Source organism: Canis lupus, chromosome 16, assembly GCF_003254725.2.
Source record: "Canis lupus dingo isolate Sandy chromosome 16, ASM325472v2, whole genome shotgun sequence".
NCBI classification, from domain to species: domain Eukaryota; kingdom Metazoa; phylum Chordata; class Mammalia; order Carnivora; family Canidae; genus Canis; species Canis lupus.
In genome coordinates, this window is record NC_064258.1 from 14,904,328 (window position 1) to 14,927,252 (window position 22,925).

At 45.3% G+C, this 22,925-nt stretch overlaps 2 protein-coding genes across 17 annotated transcripts in view; both read right to left on the bottom strand.

Moving 5' to 3' along the window:
• LOC112664407 (adenylate cyclase type 1-like) overlaps positions 1-22,925 on the bottom strand; it is a 53,132-nt gene that overhangs the window by 12,967 nt on the left and 17,240 nt on the right. For 2 of the 16 annotated variants that reach the window (XR_007402706.1, XR_007402705.1), the window contains exons 5-6: positions 9,302-9,322; positions 1,523-5,972 (exon numbers count right to left, since the gene is read on the bottom strand). Coding sequence is in view for 4 of the 16 variants with exons in the window: in XM_049095043.1 (XP_048951000.1) it covers positions 5,706-5,972; positions 9,302-9,322 (288 nt within the window). In the remaining 12 variants the exon portion in view is untranslated. Of the gene's footprint in view, positions 1-1,128; positions 5,973-6,757; positions 6,949-9,263; positions 9,323-13,276; positions 20,001-20,139; positions 20,217-22,925 lie in introns of those variants that run through there. The other 14 variants (XR_007402713.1, XR_007402711.1, XR_007402707.1 and 11 more) reach the window with 13 other exon arrangements.
• Positions 13,277-18,086, bottom strand: LOC125752060 (integrator complex subunit 4-like). The gene is given in 7 exon segments (XM_049095041.1): positions 13,277-15,377; positions 15,379-15,584; positions 15,587-15,731; positions 15,733-16,164; positions 16,167-16,646; positions 16,648-17,939; positions 17,942-18,086. Coding segments are annotated over 7 exon segments (2,934 nt in total). The 3' UTR covers positions 13,277-15,143.

Here is a 22,925-nt window from a genome sequence, read left to right on the forward strand (position 1 = left end):
AGGGACTTCTCCTTCCTGAGAAGATACATACATACATACATACATACATGGTGCAAGCTGAAGCCTCCATCCCAACAACCAGAAAAGGCTGGTTACGCACAGACGTGCTCCTGGCGATAGTCAGGAAGCTGTCAGATGACCAGAGCTAGGTAAAGGATCCGTGCAGAGGACAGAGAGCCCTTCACTGGGGAGGCTGATGATGGGGCACCATTTTGTCCCCAGGCCACTTGCCGATTCCAGCTCAGGACATCAGCTCCACTGGGATAAGAGGACACCACCACCATACAGTGACACACTGGAAACTCAAGGAGGCCCAGATGCAAGGCTGACGTTCCCACAGGACCTGTGCTTTGGCAAGGTGGGAGGTGAAGGGGACGGGACCGAGCGAAGGTTACCGTGGCTTCACAGTACCTACGGGATGAGCCTCTGCTAGCGAGAACGGGTCTCCCACAAACACAGACCCACCCACCGGGGTGCTGCCAGACGACTGAGCTGCATGGGGCAGAAGACTAAGTATGACGCTCCAAATCCCTGAAAGGACTAGCGTAGTGCTTGTGAGGCCTTCCAGTGCTGAGGACAAAGAGCCTGCTTCTGACTAGTGGGTCTCAGTCAAAACACAGACTGTCCACAGGGGAAAAACAGGGACAAATTACAGGGGCACCGAAGGCCAGCTCGATGCACCAAAGAGAAGAAGGGACTATCGACCAACCAAATAAACCATCTGGCCCTCGATGTTCTTTCATTCACCGTGTTAGGCACACATCCAAAGAGTTACCAGAAACGTACACGGGAAGGAAAATGCAACCAATAATTCAGAATAAAAATAAGCAAAGACTGTGAAGTAAGTAAGATCATCTTGGTAAGAAAAACAGGTAACAAGATGGACAGAAGTGGATGCAACAGATGGAGAACTGAATGAGGAGAGTGTAATGCATATGAAGAAATCACATGGATATTCTAGGTTGATAAAATAAACTATCTTTCATCAAACATTCATTGATGGCTTAACAGAAAACTCGGATGGCATAGGAAAGGATAAGATTGGTGGGTTCTGAGACAGAGCACACAGGCAATACCAAAACTGGAGAGTAGGCAGAAGAAGCAATGAAAAGAACAGAAGACACACGGTCCACAGCAAAAGGCCCATGATACTTTACTTGAGGTCCCAGGAAAAGAGGGACAGAGACAGAAGCAACGTCCAGAGAGAGAACAGCCAAGGATCCCAAACTGCAGAAAGACACCAACTCCCACATTCAAGAGGCAGAATGAAAACACGTGTGCGCTTACATGTCCATCTGCCACCACCTTCCGACTCAGACCATGACCTCCACACACTCCTAGGGCACGTGAAGAATTTTGAAAGACAGCAGTTAGGTCCAGATGGTTTACAGCTGTCGATTCCTGATCCCTGGCTCAGCTAGTCCTTCCTGTCCCCGAAAGCTGACGAAAGCTCCTGAGGTAGCACCCGATGCCATTTCGCCCTCATCACATCCTACCCCACCGCCGCTTTTCTGTCACTTACCAGAACGAAGGCCTCCTCCTTGCTCCTCCTGTACTGTGCTCCAGAGTGAGTGGTAAAAGGCACTGGAACACCACAGAATCCCCTGTTAACCGCAAAGCCTTTCTAAAGTCAAGGCGTCACTGAGCCTGGGACAGAACATCCAGTCTTTCCTTCTTTGCGTTCATTTCCATAAAAAGAGGAGCATGACAGCAGACACACGCCACCTGGCCTAAATTCATCTGTCCTAAATTCAGGGACAGTGACGATGGGATGGTGAGAGTGGTGGCGGTTCCTGCTGAGAGATCCTGCCTCCTCAATCCCGAAGGATGATCAGGGAAGGGCGTCAAGCTGACTGGGAGCCACGCACAAAGAGAACAGGAAAGAAAGGCTGCAGACAGCGGAAACTCAACTCACCAAGGCAGAAAGCTCACGGCAAAGACCTATACTGTCTCTAAGCATGGAATTACCTCAGGTTTGGCTTAAAAAAAAAAAAAAGAAAAGAAGAAAAGAATCCTGGGAAATAATTCACACACAGTATCTACAAAGTCACAGTGCTGAGTCAGGAGCCAGAGCCCGCCCACTCACACATGCCTTGGTCTGTCTCAGTTACGTATTTTCTGTGACATTTCAAGGAGGAAGAGGTGAAAGATGCTACATGAATTTCCAGTAGACCAATTTTAAGTCAAAGAATCATTTCTCAGAACTGATATATATATATATATCAGTATAAATATATATATACATATATATTTAATATTATAACATAAGATATATCGTTACGTAAACATTTATGCAAACTTAGAGGAACAGTATCAAGTTTTTACACACATCTACCCCCTCATCAGGAAGGTAAGCACCTTCCTGCTTATTCATTCCTAGCATGCCCTTGTTAACATTACATGGACTTCGAAAACAGTGTAATTCATCCTACTGTAATGACATACTATAAACATATATAATATACAAACAACATACCTAATAATCATTCAAACTTCATTTCGAAGCCCCACAGCATATCACTTATGTTTACTATTAATTTCCACCAGACTTTACATCACCCTGGTCATAGTATTCATTCATGGGTACATGAACTGAAATTTTATAAACTCTCTCTCCACCTTGCTAAGAGAGGCATCCCAATGGCATTATATTTCATGTTTAAAAATTACCAATCATACTATTAATTTTGCCGTTTATATCAATTGTGCATTTATATTAGTACTATTTATGATAACAATTCTTTCTGACCGATTTTCACACTTAGAATAGTAGCCAAAGACACTAAAACTTTAGAAACCTTACGTCCATGTGTATGTATACGGGTCTCTATATGTACACACATACACACAAAGAACAGGATACTTATTAAAACATCTTCCCATTATAAAAACCATAAAATAAAATCTATGGAGGAAATGAAAGAGACAGGAGTTCAAGAAGAAAAGCAAATATAATTGTTCTGACAGTGAAAAGGGAGAGCTCAGTCAGGTAAAGTTCAAAGGGATATAGTGAGCATCAAACTATCATGGTAGTAACGTCCTATTGGATACATATTCAATACTGAGATATAAAATACTTTTATAAGGTCAACTTTTCCCATACACTAGAAACTCCATCCTGTACTGTTGATACTTGAGATGAAAAAGTTTGAGGTCCAATTTAAAAATGGGGAGAGGTGACAGTTTTGACAAACTATGGAGGGAGATCTTGAGCACTCTGCTGAAGCACAACCAGTGTGATTGCTTGCACAAAGAACACAAGTCTCGCACCACCACCGTCAAGGCCCTGCAGGACACAGTGGCTTGGATGCTCAACCTTTCATAAAGCCCTCATGCCCTCATGCAAGGGTCACAGCCACAGTGGCCCTGCTCAGTGAAGACGACGCCCCAACGTCTTCCCACTTCAGAATCGGCACCTCTCTATTCCCTCCACCTGGAATGCTCTTTGACATAATCCCTCTCATCATTCAAGATTCGACTCTAAATGCCTCACAAAGAATGCTCGGACTTTTAGTTTGGTTATGTGTGTATTACGGTACTCTGCATGGTAATATTTTGTGTCATTTCTTACAACTGCATGGGAGTCTATGACTATCTCAAAGAAAAGTCTTTACAAAACGCTCTGGGGCTGCCTTCTGCAATAGATCTATCTGCAACCGCTAAGCTCTGCCATGACTCCCCCTACCCATCGTCACTTCCTTGCCTGTCACCCAACATCATTCCTCCACACTACCTACTGCTTTCTGAAATTACTGATTGGCTCACTCCTCTATTTCCTGAGACCCCACAAGGAAGTCAGCTCCAGAAATACAGAGTCCTTGTCTTGCTCATCACTCTCCCCCAGAACTTAAAATGAGGCTGGGCCTCAGGAAGCTTTCACTAGATGAAAATGCACGAGGTAGAGGTGATACCCAGTGACAGGATAGGAAGACCTGACGTCACTGCTGTGACATGTTACCTACTTAAGCTCATGTAGTTCACTCCTTATGAGAATTCTGGAAGAAAGAGTAATTCTCCATATTTGTAGTTGAATGAATGGAGCTTAAGAGGTTAAATAACTTGGCTGACGCTGCATCAGGTCGGCCATTAGGAAGTACTGATGAAGTACTTCATCAGGAAGTAATGGTGTTGTTCAAAGTCAGGTACTAGAGATTAATAAGCCTACACAGAGCTTTCCTCGCCACAAGCCCCTCACAGGGCTTTCCATTTATTGCCTCAATTGATCCTCACGACAGTCTGCATCTGATCACATCAGGGGTTCAGAGCACGAAACCAGGCTCGGAGAGTCAAGGAGGTTTGTTCAAGCAAGTACAGCTGCTGTGGAACACAGGGAACTCGGGGCTGCGACCCCAGCTCCAGCTCCCCCGGAATCCCACGTGTGCACAGATGAGAGACAGAGATTTAAAGGAATGCACACAAGGTCACGCAGCTGGATGGACAAAAGGCTGAATTAAGAGTAGGCCAACGACCTATTAGTCAAATGAGCTTCCCAGCCTGGCGGATCGTGCCGCTGTCAAACACTTGAAAGTTTACATTTACTACAGACTTTCACGGATAAGATCAAGATTTTATAATGAACATTAGCCATGCTACTGAAAACATAAGTAGACCGAGGTAAGAGACAGCCGACACGGAATACATGTGCTTATGGCCACCGTACACCACGCATACTCACTGCTCCGGAAGATGACCAAAATCTAACTGCATGCATGTTGGGCTTTGATCTCTACAAGGTATAATCTTACTTAGGAATATTTAGTATTATTTCATAACATTTTCCTATCTACGGACAAACAGATCATTACAAATCAGGATGAAAACTGTTCATGATCCCCAAAGCTCTACATCTCTAGGGGAAGAAAAAAAGTGCGTCAGAAACAGAAAAATCTTATATACCGTATGTATCCATGTGCTCTCTGATAAATACAAAAGATTTTCTCACCAAAAGAGCACGACACTTCAATGTACTTGCACAAGGCTCACATGTGCCTTAAAATAATGAACAATCAGAAACTGAAGAACAATAGTAAGTTGTAACAAAAATGACAGATACAGCGTGTATCTGACTTTACTTTGTCTCTACCAATACTGGGGGGAACACTCTTTAATGGGGTGGCCGTTTCCCAGTTAACACTGTTCAAACCCGAACAGCAAAACTTTGGTTGAACAGCCCAAGTCAGGTCTCTACCCTAACGGATCATAAAATGTTAATGATTGGAAGTTTTCTATTTTCCTTCCCTCGTCGCAGACATAAAAAGTTGTGAGGAAAAGAAAAGATACTAATGGTATCCAAAACTCGGATAATGCTAGATTTAACAGTATGCTCATGTTGCAGTCTGCAACTAAAACAATTTGCATTGAAAATGTTAAATAGGTATTTCTCTCTATCACTACAACTATAAACAGGACAGGATAAATCAGACCACTGTGACAGTTCAAGTGGAGAATTTAGGAGCAGAAAGAAGAAAGATTTTCAGCAATATATGACAAGTTCAATTATTTTAGACTTAAATCTGGTAAAAAAAATGTAATTAAATTGAAAACATGTAATCAAATAGCACATATATATATTCCGACATAGCACAAGATGATGAAAAATAAGATAATTTTCCTTATGGAGATTCCGACCTAAGCCCAAATGAAAAGAAAAAAAAAACCTATCCTCATCTTGGCGGGTGACTATGTCCTACAAAAAGATCCTTGCATCATACAAAAATGCAACTCCTATAACATAACAGAACTTTAACATGGAGGAAAACGAGGTCATTTTTTAAAGAAAACTGCTGTTGCAAGGTAACTTTTAATTTGCACACATAATGTAAATTGCTACGGTCAGCGCACCTTGGGTCACGGAAACAACGGCAGCTGGATCCAGAGGTGCCCTGGCAGCCCGGGTGTTCAGGCAAAGTGCCGTGAACAGTGAGGATCGATGATCTCCTCAAAGTGTCACGGCCAGATCCTCGGCAGGGTGGCTGGAGGGCGATATTCAGAGAGCAAGCACGTGCTTAGTGTTACACTTTAAATTGATGCTGACATTGTCGATTGCGAAAAGAAAGTTTTTCCTAAGTAACATAGGAAACCACCCAGCTAACCTTCTGGAGGATATCAGATAATCATGGTAGGTGGTTGTGCAAGAGCTAACTTCTCAGAAACGTGAGCACATATGAAATACAAACAAGCAGCCGTTGCGGAGATTTACTATAGTGATCAACATTTTAATTACTTTCTGTTCTCTTAGATGTACAGGACTATTGCGATGAATAGTCGCTCCATGTACAAACAAAGCAGTATTTTTAGCCTGGTATTTGCATTTGGTGGCAAAAAAACTCCCACAAGGGTACGAATAACCACGAGTCATGTGCTGATTAATCTGAGACTTCTCGAGTCACGTGTTAATTAAAGGAATTAATATGATCTTTGCTGGTAACGCTACACATTTGTCACACGGCATGCAGAGAACGACTTATTGGATGGTCAGGTTTCAAACAAATCTCCAACCCGGCAAATACGGAGAGGATTTTTTCGAATCACTGCTGATGGTGACTCAATAAAAACCGAGGGCCTAAATATGAAAACAAGCTCCTACCAGAAAATCGCTAGACCAGTCTACACATGTGTGATGATTGACGAATAACTTGAGTGTGCAAAGAAGTGTTCTCCACAAAAGAGAAAGGAGGACCACGATGGAAGGTGTGCGATGCAGGCCGAGCCGCATCCTCAGCCGGCCCCGGCCCCCCGGCCCCCGGCACCCCAGCCCCCCAGCCCCGAAAGGGGCTTGCGCACACTGCGGCCCCGCTGCTCCGTATTCCTGCCAATGCCCTGCGCTCTGGACATGCAGCCTTACCTCAGCAGCCACGGACTATCTATCAAGTGGGTTAAATTGCTTCATGTTTTCAAGGCGTCTTATAAAGCATTCTCGGGAAAATGTTTCGCTCCGTCATTCCTGACCTTTTAGAAACGGTGCCCCAGTAAGTGTTAATATTGATGAAAACCACATGATCTCGGTCATTTACCGCCGACTGACACATACAGGCCCAAGGTAACACAACACAGCTAGTCTACTACCCTGAAGGGACTGTGCACTTTGAAGACTTTGGGAAATGTTCACTGTGCCTACAGAGTAGTCCCATGCTCATTCTGTCATTTCTGCAGTGAGTAGCACCATATAAGAGGTAGCGAGGGCAGCCCTGGTGGCTCAGCGGTTTAGCGCCGCCTGCAGCCCAGGGCGTGACCCTGGAGACCCTGGATCGAGTCCCAGGTCGGGCTGTATGCATGGAGCCTGCTTCTCCCTCTGCCTGTGTCTCTGCCCCTCCCCCCCCTCTCTCTCTGTGTCTCTATGATTAAATAAATAAAAATCTTAAAAAAAAAAATAAAAGAGGTGTCACGAAGAAGTGAAAGGTACTCCACCCTCTGGTACAGAATGTGTTTTCATGTGAGGCTCAGGGACCAGTAGTGGGTTACTCTCGACCACACTGCTCTCAATGACACCAAGGACAAACCCACTAAGAGACTTAGGTGTGCCTCTGCTGTTATGACATTTTGGTCAAAATGGCAAAGTGCATCTTAATTACAGTTTCGATAGGTATGTACTTATAGGTGTCATATATTCAATGACCTTTCCGGGTCACGATTTAACTGAGTACACTTAGGAGGTGTAAAGTTAACAAATTAAAGCTCTGACAGATGATAGGACAGAAAATTCTATCCAGAGTTTCACCGATACCATGAAATTATCATTTTGATGGCCCACATTTGTGATGCTCTAAATATATGCACAGTGTAAAGTAGTCAATCTGGATTTCTACAAAAGGACACTGAGCACAAAATGGAAACATAAAGACAGTTCTATGAAATGAATCTCATAAACTATCGACCGAAGAACAGTATATGTTTAAACTACACAGTCTTTGACTACATGATCATTTATCATACTCAAGATAAAAATAGTTTAAAAAATAGTTGATAATTGATGATTAAGACAAAATTCGTATAACACTAGCATTATTCTTTCCTAGTATTTCAAGCAGAAATTCTTATAGGACACAACCAAAAGTATGGGCTATTTACTTGCTGTTATTTTAATAAAAGAACAAAGAAAAATAAGACCTCACAAAATATTGAAATAGCTATCTACAGACATTGTAAATTATTAGGAAGACACTCTGAAACATCAATACGATTGCAAACACACACGCAGGCGCATATTCCGGTACGATGAACTTGAAAATTAACAAGCTATGTTGGAGTTACAAATAGTGGTCCTAATTAGTCTTTTCCCGAAGTAGTAAACAGAAATACTACCTCAGAGTTTTCTGATCAGTGACAAAGTCATTAATAAATGAAACCAAAATGGCTAGCAATCAATAAAAAACTGTATTTGTGAGGGAAACATTTATTGCTACGCTAGTCTTCCATTCCGTATAGGCAACAGATTCATTTTAGTATGTAAAATGCTCGGGGTTGAAGAATGCTTTCGACAAGAAATGATAAAGATGTTCCCCTATCACAGTAACAAAAACATATATTCATGTTGTTTTTTTTTTTTTTTTGAACTGCTCATCTTCCTAAAAAAATTAAGTAATGGCTAGGAAAACATAAATTGTAAGAAGCAAGAGGTTCATTTCCCTTAAACAAAACTCCCAGAAAGCAGGCAAGAAAAAAAGACAAAAGACCTCAACAATTGGAAAAGTTGGGGAAGGAGGGGAAAATCTGAAAGCAGGCAAGATGAAAATAATGAAAATACCAGCTGACATAAAACAGGGATAGAATGCAGTCTAATCCCCAGACCTCTGAGCAAGGACGTATGCAAAACTAGCACGGGAACACAAAACTACAACATAAAGACGGGATGTAGCATCGGGACCAAGTATCAAACAAAGGATATCGAATTCAAAACTTGCTCATCAAACTGGATTAATTCTCCCTTTTGACGAAATGCGTTTTGAGTTCAGGTTACGTCACAGGAATATTTTTATGGAATGACTTAAAAAATGTAGAGAAAGACTGATTCCTCTGACTCCCCTTAGTGCAAGAAAATCTGCGAATGCTGCTAAAGTTAATTAAAAGCCACGAGGGATCGATGAAATGACGGATTCAATACAGACTGTGACATTCTGGGCCAAAACTGAAGTGTCATCAAAAAGTAATGGTTTTGGTAGACCCTGGCTAACAAACGAGAAAGGACATCAAACACAAAGACTTTTTTTGTCAAGAATGGTAACACTGGCGAGAAAGAACCTCAAAGTGACATACATACATACATACCGACAACTGAGTATGTATACTCAGCGTAAAGACTCACCAGGGGCAGGTGTCCATGCCTCTGTGGACAAAACAAAACAAAACTAAACAACTTTGGTTAACAGATCAACACTACATATTAAAATCCAGACACTATAAATTCTGGCACGGAGGCTGAAGCACACATTACCTGAGAACACTGTTGCTGTCTCTATCTGGTGAAATACAAAGGAGTGTGAACCTCGTAAATGCAATTTTGGTATCAAAGTCCAACTGACTCTTTGTAATGTGCTCTGGCTTTGCAATTCTCAACATAGCAGGAGATAACCTGATAGAGAAGCGAATACTACCGTGACTTCGGTTAGCTGCATGTGAGCTGTTTAAATATCAAAAGGTGAAGTACGACAAATTAGGAATAAAACACAAATTTATGGAAAGGGTGCTTTAAGAATGAAACCTGGATAAAACTCAAAAGCAGGAATCCTCCCAAGTGATCCTTCGCTACAAAATTAATTCACATTAGTGGAAGGCTTTGCTATGCCCAGTGCTGGGAATGTTTTTGTCCTGTCGGAAACACTTCACGCAAAATACCGAATTTCCGTATTTCACCGTTATGTCCCCTAGTTTTGCTCAGAAAGAGCATCAAACCTCTGTGCTAAATTTAAAATGAATTACAATTTTGCTGGAGGTTTAATTGCTAAGTAATTTGTTTGAACAGTTTAAACCACTTACAATTTTAGTCAACATAAACATTTGTGGGCAATCATACGGGAAAACTCATAAAACCACAGCTAAATTCCTAGGGATCAAAGTGTTATAGACTGAATTAACTAACAAATGATCATTATGATTGGATGTCAACTGCATTCCTAGATTTTAATTCATTTGCATATGTTAGAAAACCATTAGGCCCAGTAAAGGACTAAAAATTGCTTTTATAGCAGCAACACTATGTAAATCTAAACAGAAATTCCAAACGTCCTGTCATTCTTCTGGGAGTTCAGAGCAAAAGTCGTTCTTACGTGAAAACGGAATTAAGGTTGAGAGCCCACAAGACTCCCTGACGGTGCTTCCTAAGTTAGAAAAAGAGCCCATTCATAGGAGATCATAAAGACGCTTTTCTTCCAACAGAGACGGCTTCCTTACTACTCACCCAGTTTCTGAACTCTGTCATGAGCTAGTGAACCCCTAGAACAAAGCTGAGAACAAAACCTGGGTTCCGGCACGACTCCACAGTTGAACTCAGAAGCAGATTAAAACCAGGGCTTACGAGAGCTTTCCCGCTGTCACCTTCACCCGTGGGTCATCCCTAATCCCACCCCAGACCAGCGACAAGACAGCAAGCTCCCATCCTTGCAGGAGTGCGCCGTGGAAGCGTTACAAGCCAGAGACAGAGGGGTTGTGTCCCTCAGAGGGAAGCTACAGGAAATGGTGTCCTTCTTTTCATTTTGTCGTTCTTAAGGAACTTTCATAAAACAGCTCTGAATCATGCAGTCTCCTTTAAAAATGTTCTCCTCATAAGGAAAACAGAAGAAAAATCAAGCACCAAAGGTTACACTTGAAAACCCAGAACTTCAGAACTTGCGGAAGAAACACCTGTAAGACCTCTTTCCTTATACCATTTCATGGAAAGTTTCTCATGATAAATTTACGTACTGGTTTGTGTTTTATGAATCAGACCCGAATAAAAAGAGAGACTTCTGCCACGAAACTTAAAGGGTAAGAAAATCTTCGTGTGCATGCCACTCTCAGCATCATGAGTCATGTTTTTCCCACGCAGACTGTTCCAGAGTCTCACCTTGATCCCCCCCCACTGGTCCTTACAGATGCGCTAACGTGGATTACCACTGCAGTGGTGTATCAGTCCTCCTCCGATATCTGCAGAAAACTAAAGAAGACCGAGGAGGGTCCTCAAACTCCCATGCCCGACCTGGTGAAAATGGCATTTAAAGTCCTTAACACCCGAGAGGAAGTGGCTGAACTTCAGAGGCAGGCCAGGCTCCAGCAGAAGGTCCAACTCCAGACCCAAGCCTCGGTGGCAGCCCTGCGGCCGGCGGGCTCCGCGAGCCCGCAGAAAGGGGGAACCCCCGCAGAAAGGGGGAACCGACCGAACCCCGCCTGGGGCCTGCTTCAGATGCGGCACCGAGGGACAATGGGCCCGTCAATGTCCCAATCCCAAGGAGCCAACGCGGCAATGCCCTCAATGTCCAACGATGGGCCCCTGGAAATCCGCCTGCCCGGGGCTCGGGGGATCCTTGGCGCCTCCACACAGAGGAAACCCTGAGCCGGGAAGTCCAGCCTTTCAACTATTCGGACTGGACGATGACTGACGGGGCCCAGACTCGGACACCCCCTAACCCAGGCCCAGCCCAGGGTCCTGCTCCAGGGAGCGGGGAAGCCCATCTCTTTCCTGTTGGACACGGGGGCGACCGACTCCATTGTGCCTTCCTACTCGGGGGCCAGCTTCCCCTCCCCAGTAGCGGTGATGGGAACCGATGGCACCTCCTCTATCCACGGACCGCCCCACTCCTCTCTTGCAGCCTGGATGGGTTCTCCTCCTCACACTCCTTCCTTAGAATCCCTTCCTGCCCAGCTCCTCTTCCTGGAAAATCCTGACATCTATCTATCAGCTTCTCCTAGGCTAAGTCCTGCTACCCTCCTACCTCCCCAGCTACTTCCTTTGTACTTAAGAGTCATTAGGCGCGCACACACACACACACACACACACACACACACACACACAGAGTCATCAGGCACCATGACAACCCTCTGGTCAGTTCTCAACATTTTGCAATTCAGATCACCAGTCAGCTTTCTTCCTGGCCTTCAGACCTGCTTCAATACAACAGGTAAGTATAAAAACAACTTTCATCAGTGAAAAATCCCATAGGAGTTCAGTATTGTTGCACTCTAATGGATACATGGAAGCAAATGTGTATTTCTAGAAACTAATGAACTTATGACTATAAAAGATACAGCACCTATAAATTGAAGAGCTTATTCCTCAAAAATATAGCTTAAAAAAAAATCAGTGCATACATACAAAAAAGCCTTAAATAATAAGGCAGGAAAATAAGTAGAACATGTTAAAAAGATGGCCAAATGAGAGAAGCATCCTGCCTCTCAGGATGGTTTCCTTATCTTTTACTGCATTTTATAAATGTCAGAAAATAATGATGATTTTTTCATTGGAGTTCAGTTTGCCAACATATAGCATAACACCCAGCGCTCATCCCATCAAGTGCCCCCCTCAATGCTCGTCACCCAGTCACCCCACACCCCCACCCCACCTCCTTTTCTTCCACCCCTTGTTCATTTTCCAGAGTGAGGAGTCTCTCACGTTCTGTCTCCCTTTCTGATATTTACCGCTCATTTTTTCTCCTTTCCCCTTTCTTCCTTTTCACTATTTTTATATGCCCCAAATGAATGAGACATTACAATGTTTGTCCTTCTCCGAATGACTTACTTCACTCAGCGTCATACCCTCTAGTTCCAAATGATGACTATTTTAAAGGAGAAAAAAACCACTCTTTTTAAATTAAGAGTATCACACTGGGAGAATCCTTTCAATGACTGGGAAGAAAATACGGTCACACAATACACTCTGCGGACAGCAGACATACACAATGCATGTTGTCAACTTTCTTCATCATTAACCACATGACAAAGCTCTTTTAAAGGTACAAGGGGAGGCTACGGAAGGAGTTGCTTCCACCTGTATTCCTGATTGCACTTTCTTCCTCATGTATGTCAAGACAGAAAGAAGCATTTTTTTTCTTTTCTTTCTTTTAAGTCTTTTGTTAAAAAAAAAAAAAAGGGCAAACCTACAGGATTTTCAACTTTTGCTGACAGTCATGGAAATCTGGAGACTCATGAGTTCTAAGACTAGGGTTTCTGAACTGAAATTAAGAATTCAAGGATTACAGTTAAAGGCTCAGAGCAAAAGACATGAGGCCGAGTATTTTTCAACGAAAGCCCAAAGAGAAAAACAGAGGCTGACGACAGAGAAGAGCTGTGACATAAACCACAGATGATGTCGGGATTGTGATTTCTGTTAAATCTTGCCAGGTATGCATGGATGTACCTACAGATACACACACATAGATCTCCGACAGTTCTTGTTCCTTAACGGTTATGCTCAAGGTTTGGTGGGGGGACCATCATTCTCTGTCTTGGCATATTCTGCTTACTTTTTGCTATGAGAGGACATAGAAAATTAAGTATAAAGATGATTTACAGATTTCAACTGTAAAAGAAAATATCAGTTTTTTAGTCCATAAAATCCAGACACCTACTGATAAAGCATCCTAGGAGGATCATCACTAGAAAAGTCCAATGGGACGGAAAAACTTCACGTTAACTACTTCCAAAGACAAAATTATTTTCACACTTTCTAGAGGTATTCAATATTTAATGTTGACGCCTGATGGAAAGGTCTGAAGTACTACAGACGCTCAGACATTGTAGAAAAGGATGTAGTACTGCCACGTCTACCATCAATTCTATCTAAATAAGTGCTATTTTATGGTGTTAGTTATTACTGTATATAAAACTATTGAAGACCAAGATTCTTTGGACATATTCTTACAGTTTCCCCAAACGTGTAAGATGGAAATAGGACTTTTTTGAGCATTCATTTTTTTCCCCTCCGGATTCCCTAGCACCTGTCAAAAATAAGGTCTAGGGAATCATGAAGTCCATTCGATAATTTCCTACTAAACACCCTAAATTACATATAAGACCGCCATGTTGATATAGATCTATTCAGATTGTCAAGGAATTACTTAACTTAGATTATGAGCAGCGACATTTCCCAGTGCTTCCAGTCTGGGACCTCATTTCTAAGTGTGTGAGTTGGTTCTCCTGTTTCCATAATAACCAATTTAACAATCAGCTTGGCAGTCAACTACTTTAGAGTTAGTTTCATTAATGTTAGCTCTCATCTCATTAATACATGAATCGACTGACACTGTGGGACTACTTATTTTTCTAATATACTCGTAAAAGGGCTCTGAATTCAAGGTAACAAACCTTCTGGAAGAATTACCTCAGCTCTTTTGTTTAAACTCAATCTTTTCCTTGTAGAACCTCAATGTATATTTTAGAATTTTCTTCCAATACTTTAGGACTCACTTAAACTTCTAGTCCTAATAAGACGATTTCCTTTTGTTGATGCAGGGACCTAGAAATGCAACAAAGTTATGAGCCAGTAGTTTTTCAGTTTTTCAATGTCAGTAAAAACCAAAAAAAAAGGAAACCATTAAGAAATTCCAGGAAGTAAATTGGAATACAAAGTGGTCTTCATTTCACAGGACTCCCTCTATCGTTAATCCTCATGAGAATGAACACAGAAAGGAAGCTACTCCCTTACTGTATAATGAAAACCGTGATTTTTGCAATGCTTTTTCCCAATCAAAAAGCTCTCGAAACTAGTTCTTTCTCTCTCCTCTTTCCTGGTTTTGAGTAAAAGACCCATCTTAGTAGATGATCTGGTACATAACGAGTACTGCTGGTTGGCTGCACACACACGGACAACAACATGAACCCAACAAGTAGAACCAAACGTCACTCTCCTTTCACGGCGTTTGTCGTTTCTAATGGCTGAAAAATATTCCATTGTAAGCTGTAAGACCACACCTTCTTCTGTTGTTGTTGTTGTTGTTGTTGTTTTCTCAACTTTATAGAGGTGGTGGGGGGAGTCAGGGAAGGAAGAGGTGTGGACTTGAAGGTTTTTGATTTTTTAATGCAAAATAATTTATTTTGTGTTTGATACCAGATGAGACGATAAGGGTGATGGTGCTCATGCCCATATGCCGGCTCCAGGTGAAGTGCTCTAGGCTTCGGGCTCACTCTGCTACCTAAGAAGGTCTTTCTCAGCTTCAGCTCTACACAATGCTTGTGACTCAGCGCCTTGCGGGTTTGGGCATTATGTAAACGTTCACAGACTTGCTGAAGGGGATGGTGCCCTCCATGCTGGTTTCCACCTGGGGGGACACTTTGCCACCTTCAATCCAGGGGGATTTTGGAATGTGGGAATTGGAGTTGTAGGCCAGTAGCAGCCTCACTTCCACCGGGCATGGTTCTGTCCAGGCAGTATAGGAGAGGTACACCTGAGTGATAAGCCGGTGGCGCCCTGGGTGGGCCAGGATTCTGCAAGTCTGCCGGCTTAGGATGAATCATCTGAGCCTGGCCATCTGGATAGAAGACCTGGACCTTCACAGCACTCTCAGGGTACTGCACATGTTCCAGGGTCACATCGACATCCAGGGCCACAACCAATCCAGACGTAAACCGCAAAGGGTTGTCTGACTTGCCTGCTGGCTCAATGATGGTGGCTGAAGTGTGTGGATCTGCTCTGGAAGGGGGAGGTGCAAGGAGGTACTCTGCCTCAGCATGGTCTGTCGAATTTTGACCACTTCCACAGGCTTGGATGTCATGAGTCGGGGCAGAAGTTCAAGAAGTTTGTCCACAAAGCTGTCCTGTAGGTGGGGGCAAATCAGCAATAAAACACCTCTGAAAAAAGTCCACTTCCTGTAAAAAGTTTTCACACATCCCAAATAAGGGGTCAACTCCTCGAGTAGTCCGTGCTGTTACTGTAAGTTGCAAGGCTTTGGCCTGCAGCCTCATGGGATGTATAATCACCACCTGTTTCTTCTCCACACCACTGTACATGAACTCCATTTTGTAGGTCTCTTCCATGATCTCTTTTGCTGCTACGGAGGCCAAGTCACTCTGCTTCAAATATAAAGGGGCAGCCACATTCCACAGCTTTCCTTGCAAGGCCTTGATGAGAAGAAGCTGACACCGAAGATAGGTAGCCGAGAAGTCAGCAACTCCTGCTAGTTCAGACTGAAGTTCTCCAAGTCTCTGCAGATCCCGGATGGTGAACTCCAGCAGCTTCTGGGTTCCCTGAGGGGCCCGGTGCTCTGAAGACTGTACACCCTTTCAGGGCTCTGCTGCAGGAACTGATGGGACGGGTCCTCATGGGGCGCAATACCGGGAGAAACGGCCGATGACACTAGTTTTCTACCTGGTAACCTTAAGGCAGGAACAAGATGAGAAAGACTGTCTCGGAGGTAGGCATAATGTCTGAAGGTATGATCTGAGAACAGTGCTGGCATTGTGGGACATGTTGTAGCAGCATTAAAAATAAGAACCAAAACTGCAATGTAAGCTGGGTCATCCATGTCTGGTTCAGCTGGGTCAAAAAATGGATGGGTGCTCAGGAGCTCTGGCACCAAGGGAAGCACCAGGGTTGGATGCCGACTTCCCAGAAACTTCAAGCACTTCCATATAGAGTCCCTATCAGTAGGGGACTTGGTTAAATTTTTCAGCAGCTCCACCAGTGCAAGATGAATCCCTTCTTTAGTCGAAACATTAGTACAGCATAAAACTTCGTGAAGAGCCAGCCTCTCGAATATCTCTGGACGAATCCTCTAACACAGCCAGGACACTGCCAAGCTGATCCTCTCGGAGAGTGATGTTTTTAGAAATTTTTCTCATGCTGTGTATGGACTGTAGACGCTCTTCCTCAATTTCATCATTAAACATGTCCACCGGGAAATCAGGGCGGCACTTCTTCGCAAAAGAAGGTGAAGATTGGGCCAGCATGCAGAGAGCCTCCACAGCAGCAATGCGGACCTCATACATCTCATCTTCCAATCCAGGAACAAAGGCTCCACAAGCTCCTGACTCCATCAAGTTCACAGCTCCTGTATCTATTTCTTCTTTGGGAGCATCACCTCCCCACTTTCTGCCACTGGAAAACTCTTCTGACCTGTAAAGTTCCTCAGCACGTTCATGTGTAGTGCGTTTTCTCCTGAGATCTGACATGAGCTTCTTGTCGAGCATCTGCTCCAAGATATGAAAACTGAATTGTTCCATCGAGCCCAATAGCTTTGCAGCCTGAACTCGAACCACCCAGGAGCCATCACTGACCATGGGACAAATTGCTCCAAATGCATCATCAACTAAGCGAATTTCTTCATTAGAAGAAGGAATGGGGACAGTGCTTTCAGGATAGAGCTGACTGATAGCCCAGGTGAGTTGGACTGCAGCACTGCACACTTGTTCACAGTCATCAGACAACAATTTACAGGCCTGATTATAAATTGCTTGGTGTAATTTCAGTCCTCTTTCATGAAGCTGCAACATGGCTTTTGTAGCCGCTCTTCTGACACGTGGGTCTTGGTCACTGAAGTAATCCCCTATAATCTTCTGGACATCTCTGACAGCTAGGCCTTCTCCATCTTTTGTGACACTTGTCTCCAAAGAGCCAAGATTGCCAAGTAATTGCAGGCACTTATTTCTTACACCAGGAGACGTATCTGTGAGGTGTTTGCAGGCTACATCAACTAATCCCATCTGGATAGCTTGATTCTCTGGGAGTTTGGCGCCAATTGCAAGCAAGGTGTCCAACAGTTGAGCAAGGACTCGATGAGACTTTTCATTCTGCAGGATGTTAATGGCATCATCCATAATGCAGTCTGGTGAAAATCCTGCAGGCTTTGATAATAAACCCAACAATGATGCAATTTTCAGTCTCACAGATGGATCATTCTCCTTGTAACAATGTTCCAAGAGAATCCTGACTACTCCTTCAGCACTTTCTGCTTCAACAGGCTTTCTGGGTAACTGGAGTAGATACTGCAAAGCATCCGCTGGGGAGGGAGCTTTACATTGATCTACGTGGAGTGCTGAGATTTACTTGGTTTTGTCAATCGCAGTTTCTTGGTTGCAATTTCCTCCTGTTGTTGCTGGACCACCTTAGTGAATTCCTCGCACACTCGTTTCTTTAGGTGAGCCGCCATGACTGCCCGCCACACCACAGCTTCCTGATCCATCATCTTTCGATGGACACCGAGGCTCCTTCCACAGTTTGCCTATTGTGGACATTGCTGCTAGAAACATTGGGGTGCAGCTGTCCCGGGTATTATGCTGAGTGAAAACAGTCAATCGGAAAGGGACAGACATTATATGGTCTCATTCATTTGGGAAATATAAAAATTAGTGAAAGGGAATAAAGGCAAAGCAGAGAAAATGAGTGAAAGTATCAGTGAGGGTGACAAAACAGGAGACACCTAACTCTGGGAAACAAACAAGGGGTAGTGGAAGGGGAAGTGGGTGGGGGGGTGGGGTGACTGGGTGATGGGCAATGAGGGGGGCTCTTGGCGGGATGAGCACTGGGTGTTGCGCTATATGTGGACAAACTGAACTCCAATAAAAAATTAAAAATTCAAGAAAAAGAAAACGGGCGCTTAATGTAAAATAAGCAAACATTTAACTGATGTATTCAGTAGGTCCAATAAATGGAAATGTATGACACTAAAAAAAAAAAACAAACAAAACAAAACACCAGGAAAAATCTTCAGGGTTCTAAAGAATGTCATTGTTTTTCAAAAGATACCCGAATGATAGAAACAGGAACACCACAAGTACAGAAGGAAAAGCTTGCCGGAGGCACCGATATGAACAATTTCCCTACTACATTAAATGCTGTAGATCATTATGAGAAAGATTTAAATGCATCAGTAAATAAGAATCTTTAAGTTTTGGACACAGTTATTTTTTTTAACATAAGCAAATAAGCAATAAGGTATTTCAAATGTGAAAAAGTACCTGTACCCACGGCCACCCTGGAAGAAGAGCACGCCAAGGGGCATGCTATCGGGATCCCCCACATGACGGAGCAGCCACCTGCCTCAGTGGAGCAACCGACCTCAGGCACTGAGCAACATCCTAAATGAAATCAAGAGCCCGCCCGAGCTACTACACTGGGGCGAGCTGAAGCTTATGGGCCTGAGCAGTTCGAGCCGGGCATGGCAGTTGGTGCTGAGTGCTTGGCCCGAGCCGAGATGCCAGCTGCGGAGGCCAAGCCAATTTACATGGCAGTCACACGTCTGATTCACTGTCCCGACCTGGAGGAGCCACCTGCACACTTGGCCACCCTGCAAGAAGAGCTCCCCCGGGCACCCACTATCAATGTCCCCGGCATGTCATGCCAAAGGAGTCACCTGCCTCAGTGCAGCTCCAGCTTCGGCCCCTGAGCAACATCATGAACCACGCAGCAGCCCACCCCAGCTCCGAAGGTGGGGCCTGATGAAGCTTCTGGACCTGAGGTGATCGAGCTGGGCAGGGCTGTCGGTGCTGAGTGCTTGGCCAGAGCGCAGATGCCAGCTGCTGAGACCAAGCCAATGCACGAGGTGGTCACGCCTCTGATTCACTCTCCTGACAAGGAGGACCCACCTGCAATCTTGGCCACCCTTGTGGTACATCATGTCCCGGCGCATGCTATCAGGGTCCGCCACATGCCGGAGCAGCCACCCAGCTCAGTGAGTGCAGCAACTAGTGTCTGCCCCTGTGCAATATCCTGAACCACCTCAAAAACCGGCCCCAGCTCCTACCTCGGGGCCTGCTAAAGCTTCAGAGCCAGAGGTGATCGAGCTGGTCACGGCTCGAGCCGAGAAGCCAGCTGCTGAGACCAAACCAATGCACGTGGTGGTAACACCTCTGACTCACTGTTCCGACATGCAAGAGCTACCTGTACCCGTGGCCACCCTGGAGGAAGAGCACGCCCAGGTGCATGCTATCGGGTTCCCGCACATGCCGGAGCAGCCGCCTGCCTCAGTGGAGCGAACGACTCTGGCCACTGAGCTACATCCTGAACCAAAACAAGAGCCCGCCACGGAGACTACAGTGAGGCCACCTGAAGCTTCTGGAGATGGAATACTTCCAAACTCGTTCTATGAGGCCAGCATCACCTGAAGTCCAGAAGCAGACAAAGACCCCACCCCACCAAAAAGGAGTGTTATAGACCGATGTCCCCGATGAACACGGATGCAAACGTTGTCAAAAGATACGAGCCAATAGGATCCAACGGTACATTGAGAAGTTACTCACCGTGACCAGGTGGCATTTATCCCCGGGACGCTAGGCTGGATCAACACTCGGCAAACACCCCGTGTGACTGATCAGATCTGCAAGAGAAAAAACAAGAACCAGATGATCCTCTCAATAGATGCAGAGAAAGCATTTGACAAAATATGGCATCCTCTCCTGATCCAAATGCTTCAGAGTATAGCGATAGAGGGAACATTCCTCAGCATCTTCAAAGCCATCTACGACAACCTCCTGGCAAATTATCATTCCCAAGGGGCAAACGCTGGGAGCTTTCCCCGAAAAAGATCAGGAACGAGACAGGGATGTCCACTCTCACCACTGCTATTCAACATAACACTAGACGTCGTAGCTTCAGGAATCAGGCAACCTAAAGAAATAGAAGGCATTCAAATCGGCCTAGAAGAAGTCAAACTCTCCCTTTTCGCAGATGACATGATACTGTACACCTAGAAAACCCAAAAGACTCCACCCCAAGACTGCTAGAACTCATACAGCAAATTCGGCAGTGTGGCAGGCTACAAAATCAATGCCCAGAAATCAGTGGCCTTTCTAGACGCTAATGATGAGACTGAAGAAAGAGAAATTAAGGAGTCATCTCCATTTACGATGGCACCCAAAAGCATGCACTACCTAGGAATAAACCTAACCAAAGAGGTAAAGGATCTCTACCCAAAAAACGACAGAACATGTCTGAAAGAGACTGAGCAAGACACAAAGAGATGGCAAACTATTCCATGCTCATGGATACGAATAACGAATATTGGGAAAACATCAACGTGACCCAGGGCAATTTGCACAATTAACATAATCCCTAACAAAAATACCACGGACTCTCCTCAGAGAGCTGGAACAGATCATCTGAAGATTTCTGTGGAATCGGAAAGGACCCCGAATGGCCACGGGAATAGTGCCAAGAAAACCACAGCGGGGGGAGCACAATGCCGGATTTCAGGTTGCGCTGCAAAGCTGTGCTCACCAAGACAGTGGGCACAAGCACAAAAACAGACACATCCATCAATGGAACAGAAGAGGAATCCAGAGGAATCCAGAATCAACTCGATGGTCAAGACCATACATTCGACCAAGCAGGAGAGACCATCCACTGGAAAAAAGACAAATCTCTTCCATAAATGCCAGGGGAATACTGGACAGTCACATGCAGAAGAGGGAAACTGGACCACTGTCTCACACCATACACAAAGATAAACTCAAAATGGATGAAAGATGTAAATGTGAGACGAGATTCCATCAAAACCCTGGGGGAGAACACAGGCAACGCCCTACCTGAACTTGGCCACAGCAACTTCTTGCAAGATACACCCATGAAGGCCAGAGAAACAAAAGCAGAGATGAACTATTGGGACTTCACCAGGATGACAAGCTTCCGCACAGCCAAAGAGACACTCAACAAAACCGACAGACAATCTCCAGAATGGGAGAAGCTACTTGCAAATGCCCCGTCAGATAAAGGGCCAGCATCCAAGATCGCTGAAGAACCTCTGCAACTCCACAGCAAAGAGACCAACCATCCAATCTGAAAATGGGCAAAAGACACGAACAGAAAAGTCACGGAGGAAGACCTAGGCGTACATGGCCAACAAGCACGCGAGACAATGCTCTGCATCACTGGCCATCAGGGAAATACAGATCAAAACCACAATGAGAAACCACCTCACAGCGGTGAGAACATTAACAAGACAGGAAATACCAAATGTTGAACAGGATGCGCAGAAAGGGGAACGCTTTCAAAATGCAAAATTTTCAGAGGTAGCCGTACTCACCTGATAGGGACCAGGGCGGGGGGCGGGCTCCCGACCAGGCTGGGGCACTTAGGGTGGGACCTGAGAGCGGGGAGCGGGGAGGGTGGCGGGGGGCGGAGGAAGAGCCAGGGCCTTGGGGGGGCTCCTGGGGCCCAGCAGCCCAGGCCCTCAAGCCAATGCCCCAAGGCCATGCCCTGACACTGGATGGTGTCTGCATCCAAACCCCTCTGAGCGTACGCGGATGGGCTCGGCACCCTCCCTGAGCCCCGCTGGAGGGGCCTCGCACCCTCTCTGAGCCACCCGGAGGAGACCTGACCCGTAGGAGGCCCCACAGCCAGCCCCCTCCGCGAACAGGTCCCACCACTCCTCCCCTGCGCAGCCCTTTGTCTCTCGGTCTCTCCCTCCCTGTCTCTGGGTCTGTCCCTCCCTGTCTCTCTGTCTCTCCCTCCCTGTCTCTCGGTCTCCCTCCCTCTCTGTCTCTCCCACGCTGTCTAGATCTCACCCTCCTTGTCTCTGTGTCTCCCTCTCTGTGTCTCGGTCTCTCTCTCCCAGTCTCTCGGCATCTCCCTACCTGATTCCCTGCCTCTCCCTCTCTGTTTTTCTGTCTCTCCCTCACCGTCTCTCTCTCTCCGTCCCTGTCTCTCTGACTCTCCTTCCCTGTGTCTGTGTCTGTCTCTCCCTGCCACCCCATCTTGGTCTGTCCCCGCACCACCCCCGTCTCCTTCTCTCCCTCCCTCTCTCTGACTCTCGCTCCCTGTCTCGCCGGCTCTCCCTCCCTGTGTCACTGTCTCTCTTTGCGTCTCTATCTCTCCACCAGTCTCTGTGTGTCTCCCTTCGTGTCTCCCGGTCTCTCACTCCCTGTCTCGTTCTCTCCATCTTGTCTCTGTGTCCCCCTCACTGTGTCTCGGTCTCCCTCCCTGTCTCTCTGTCTCTTCCTCACTGTCTCTCGGTGTCTCCCTCTCTGTCTCTGTCTCTCCCTCCGTGTCTCTCTGACTCTCCTTCCGTGTCTGGCTCTCTCCCTCCCTC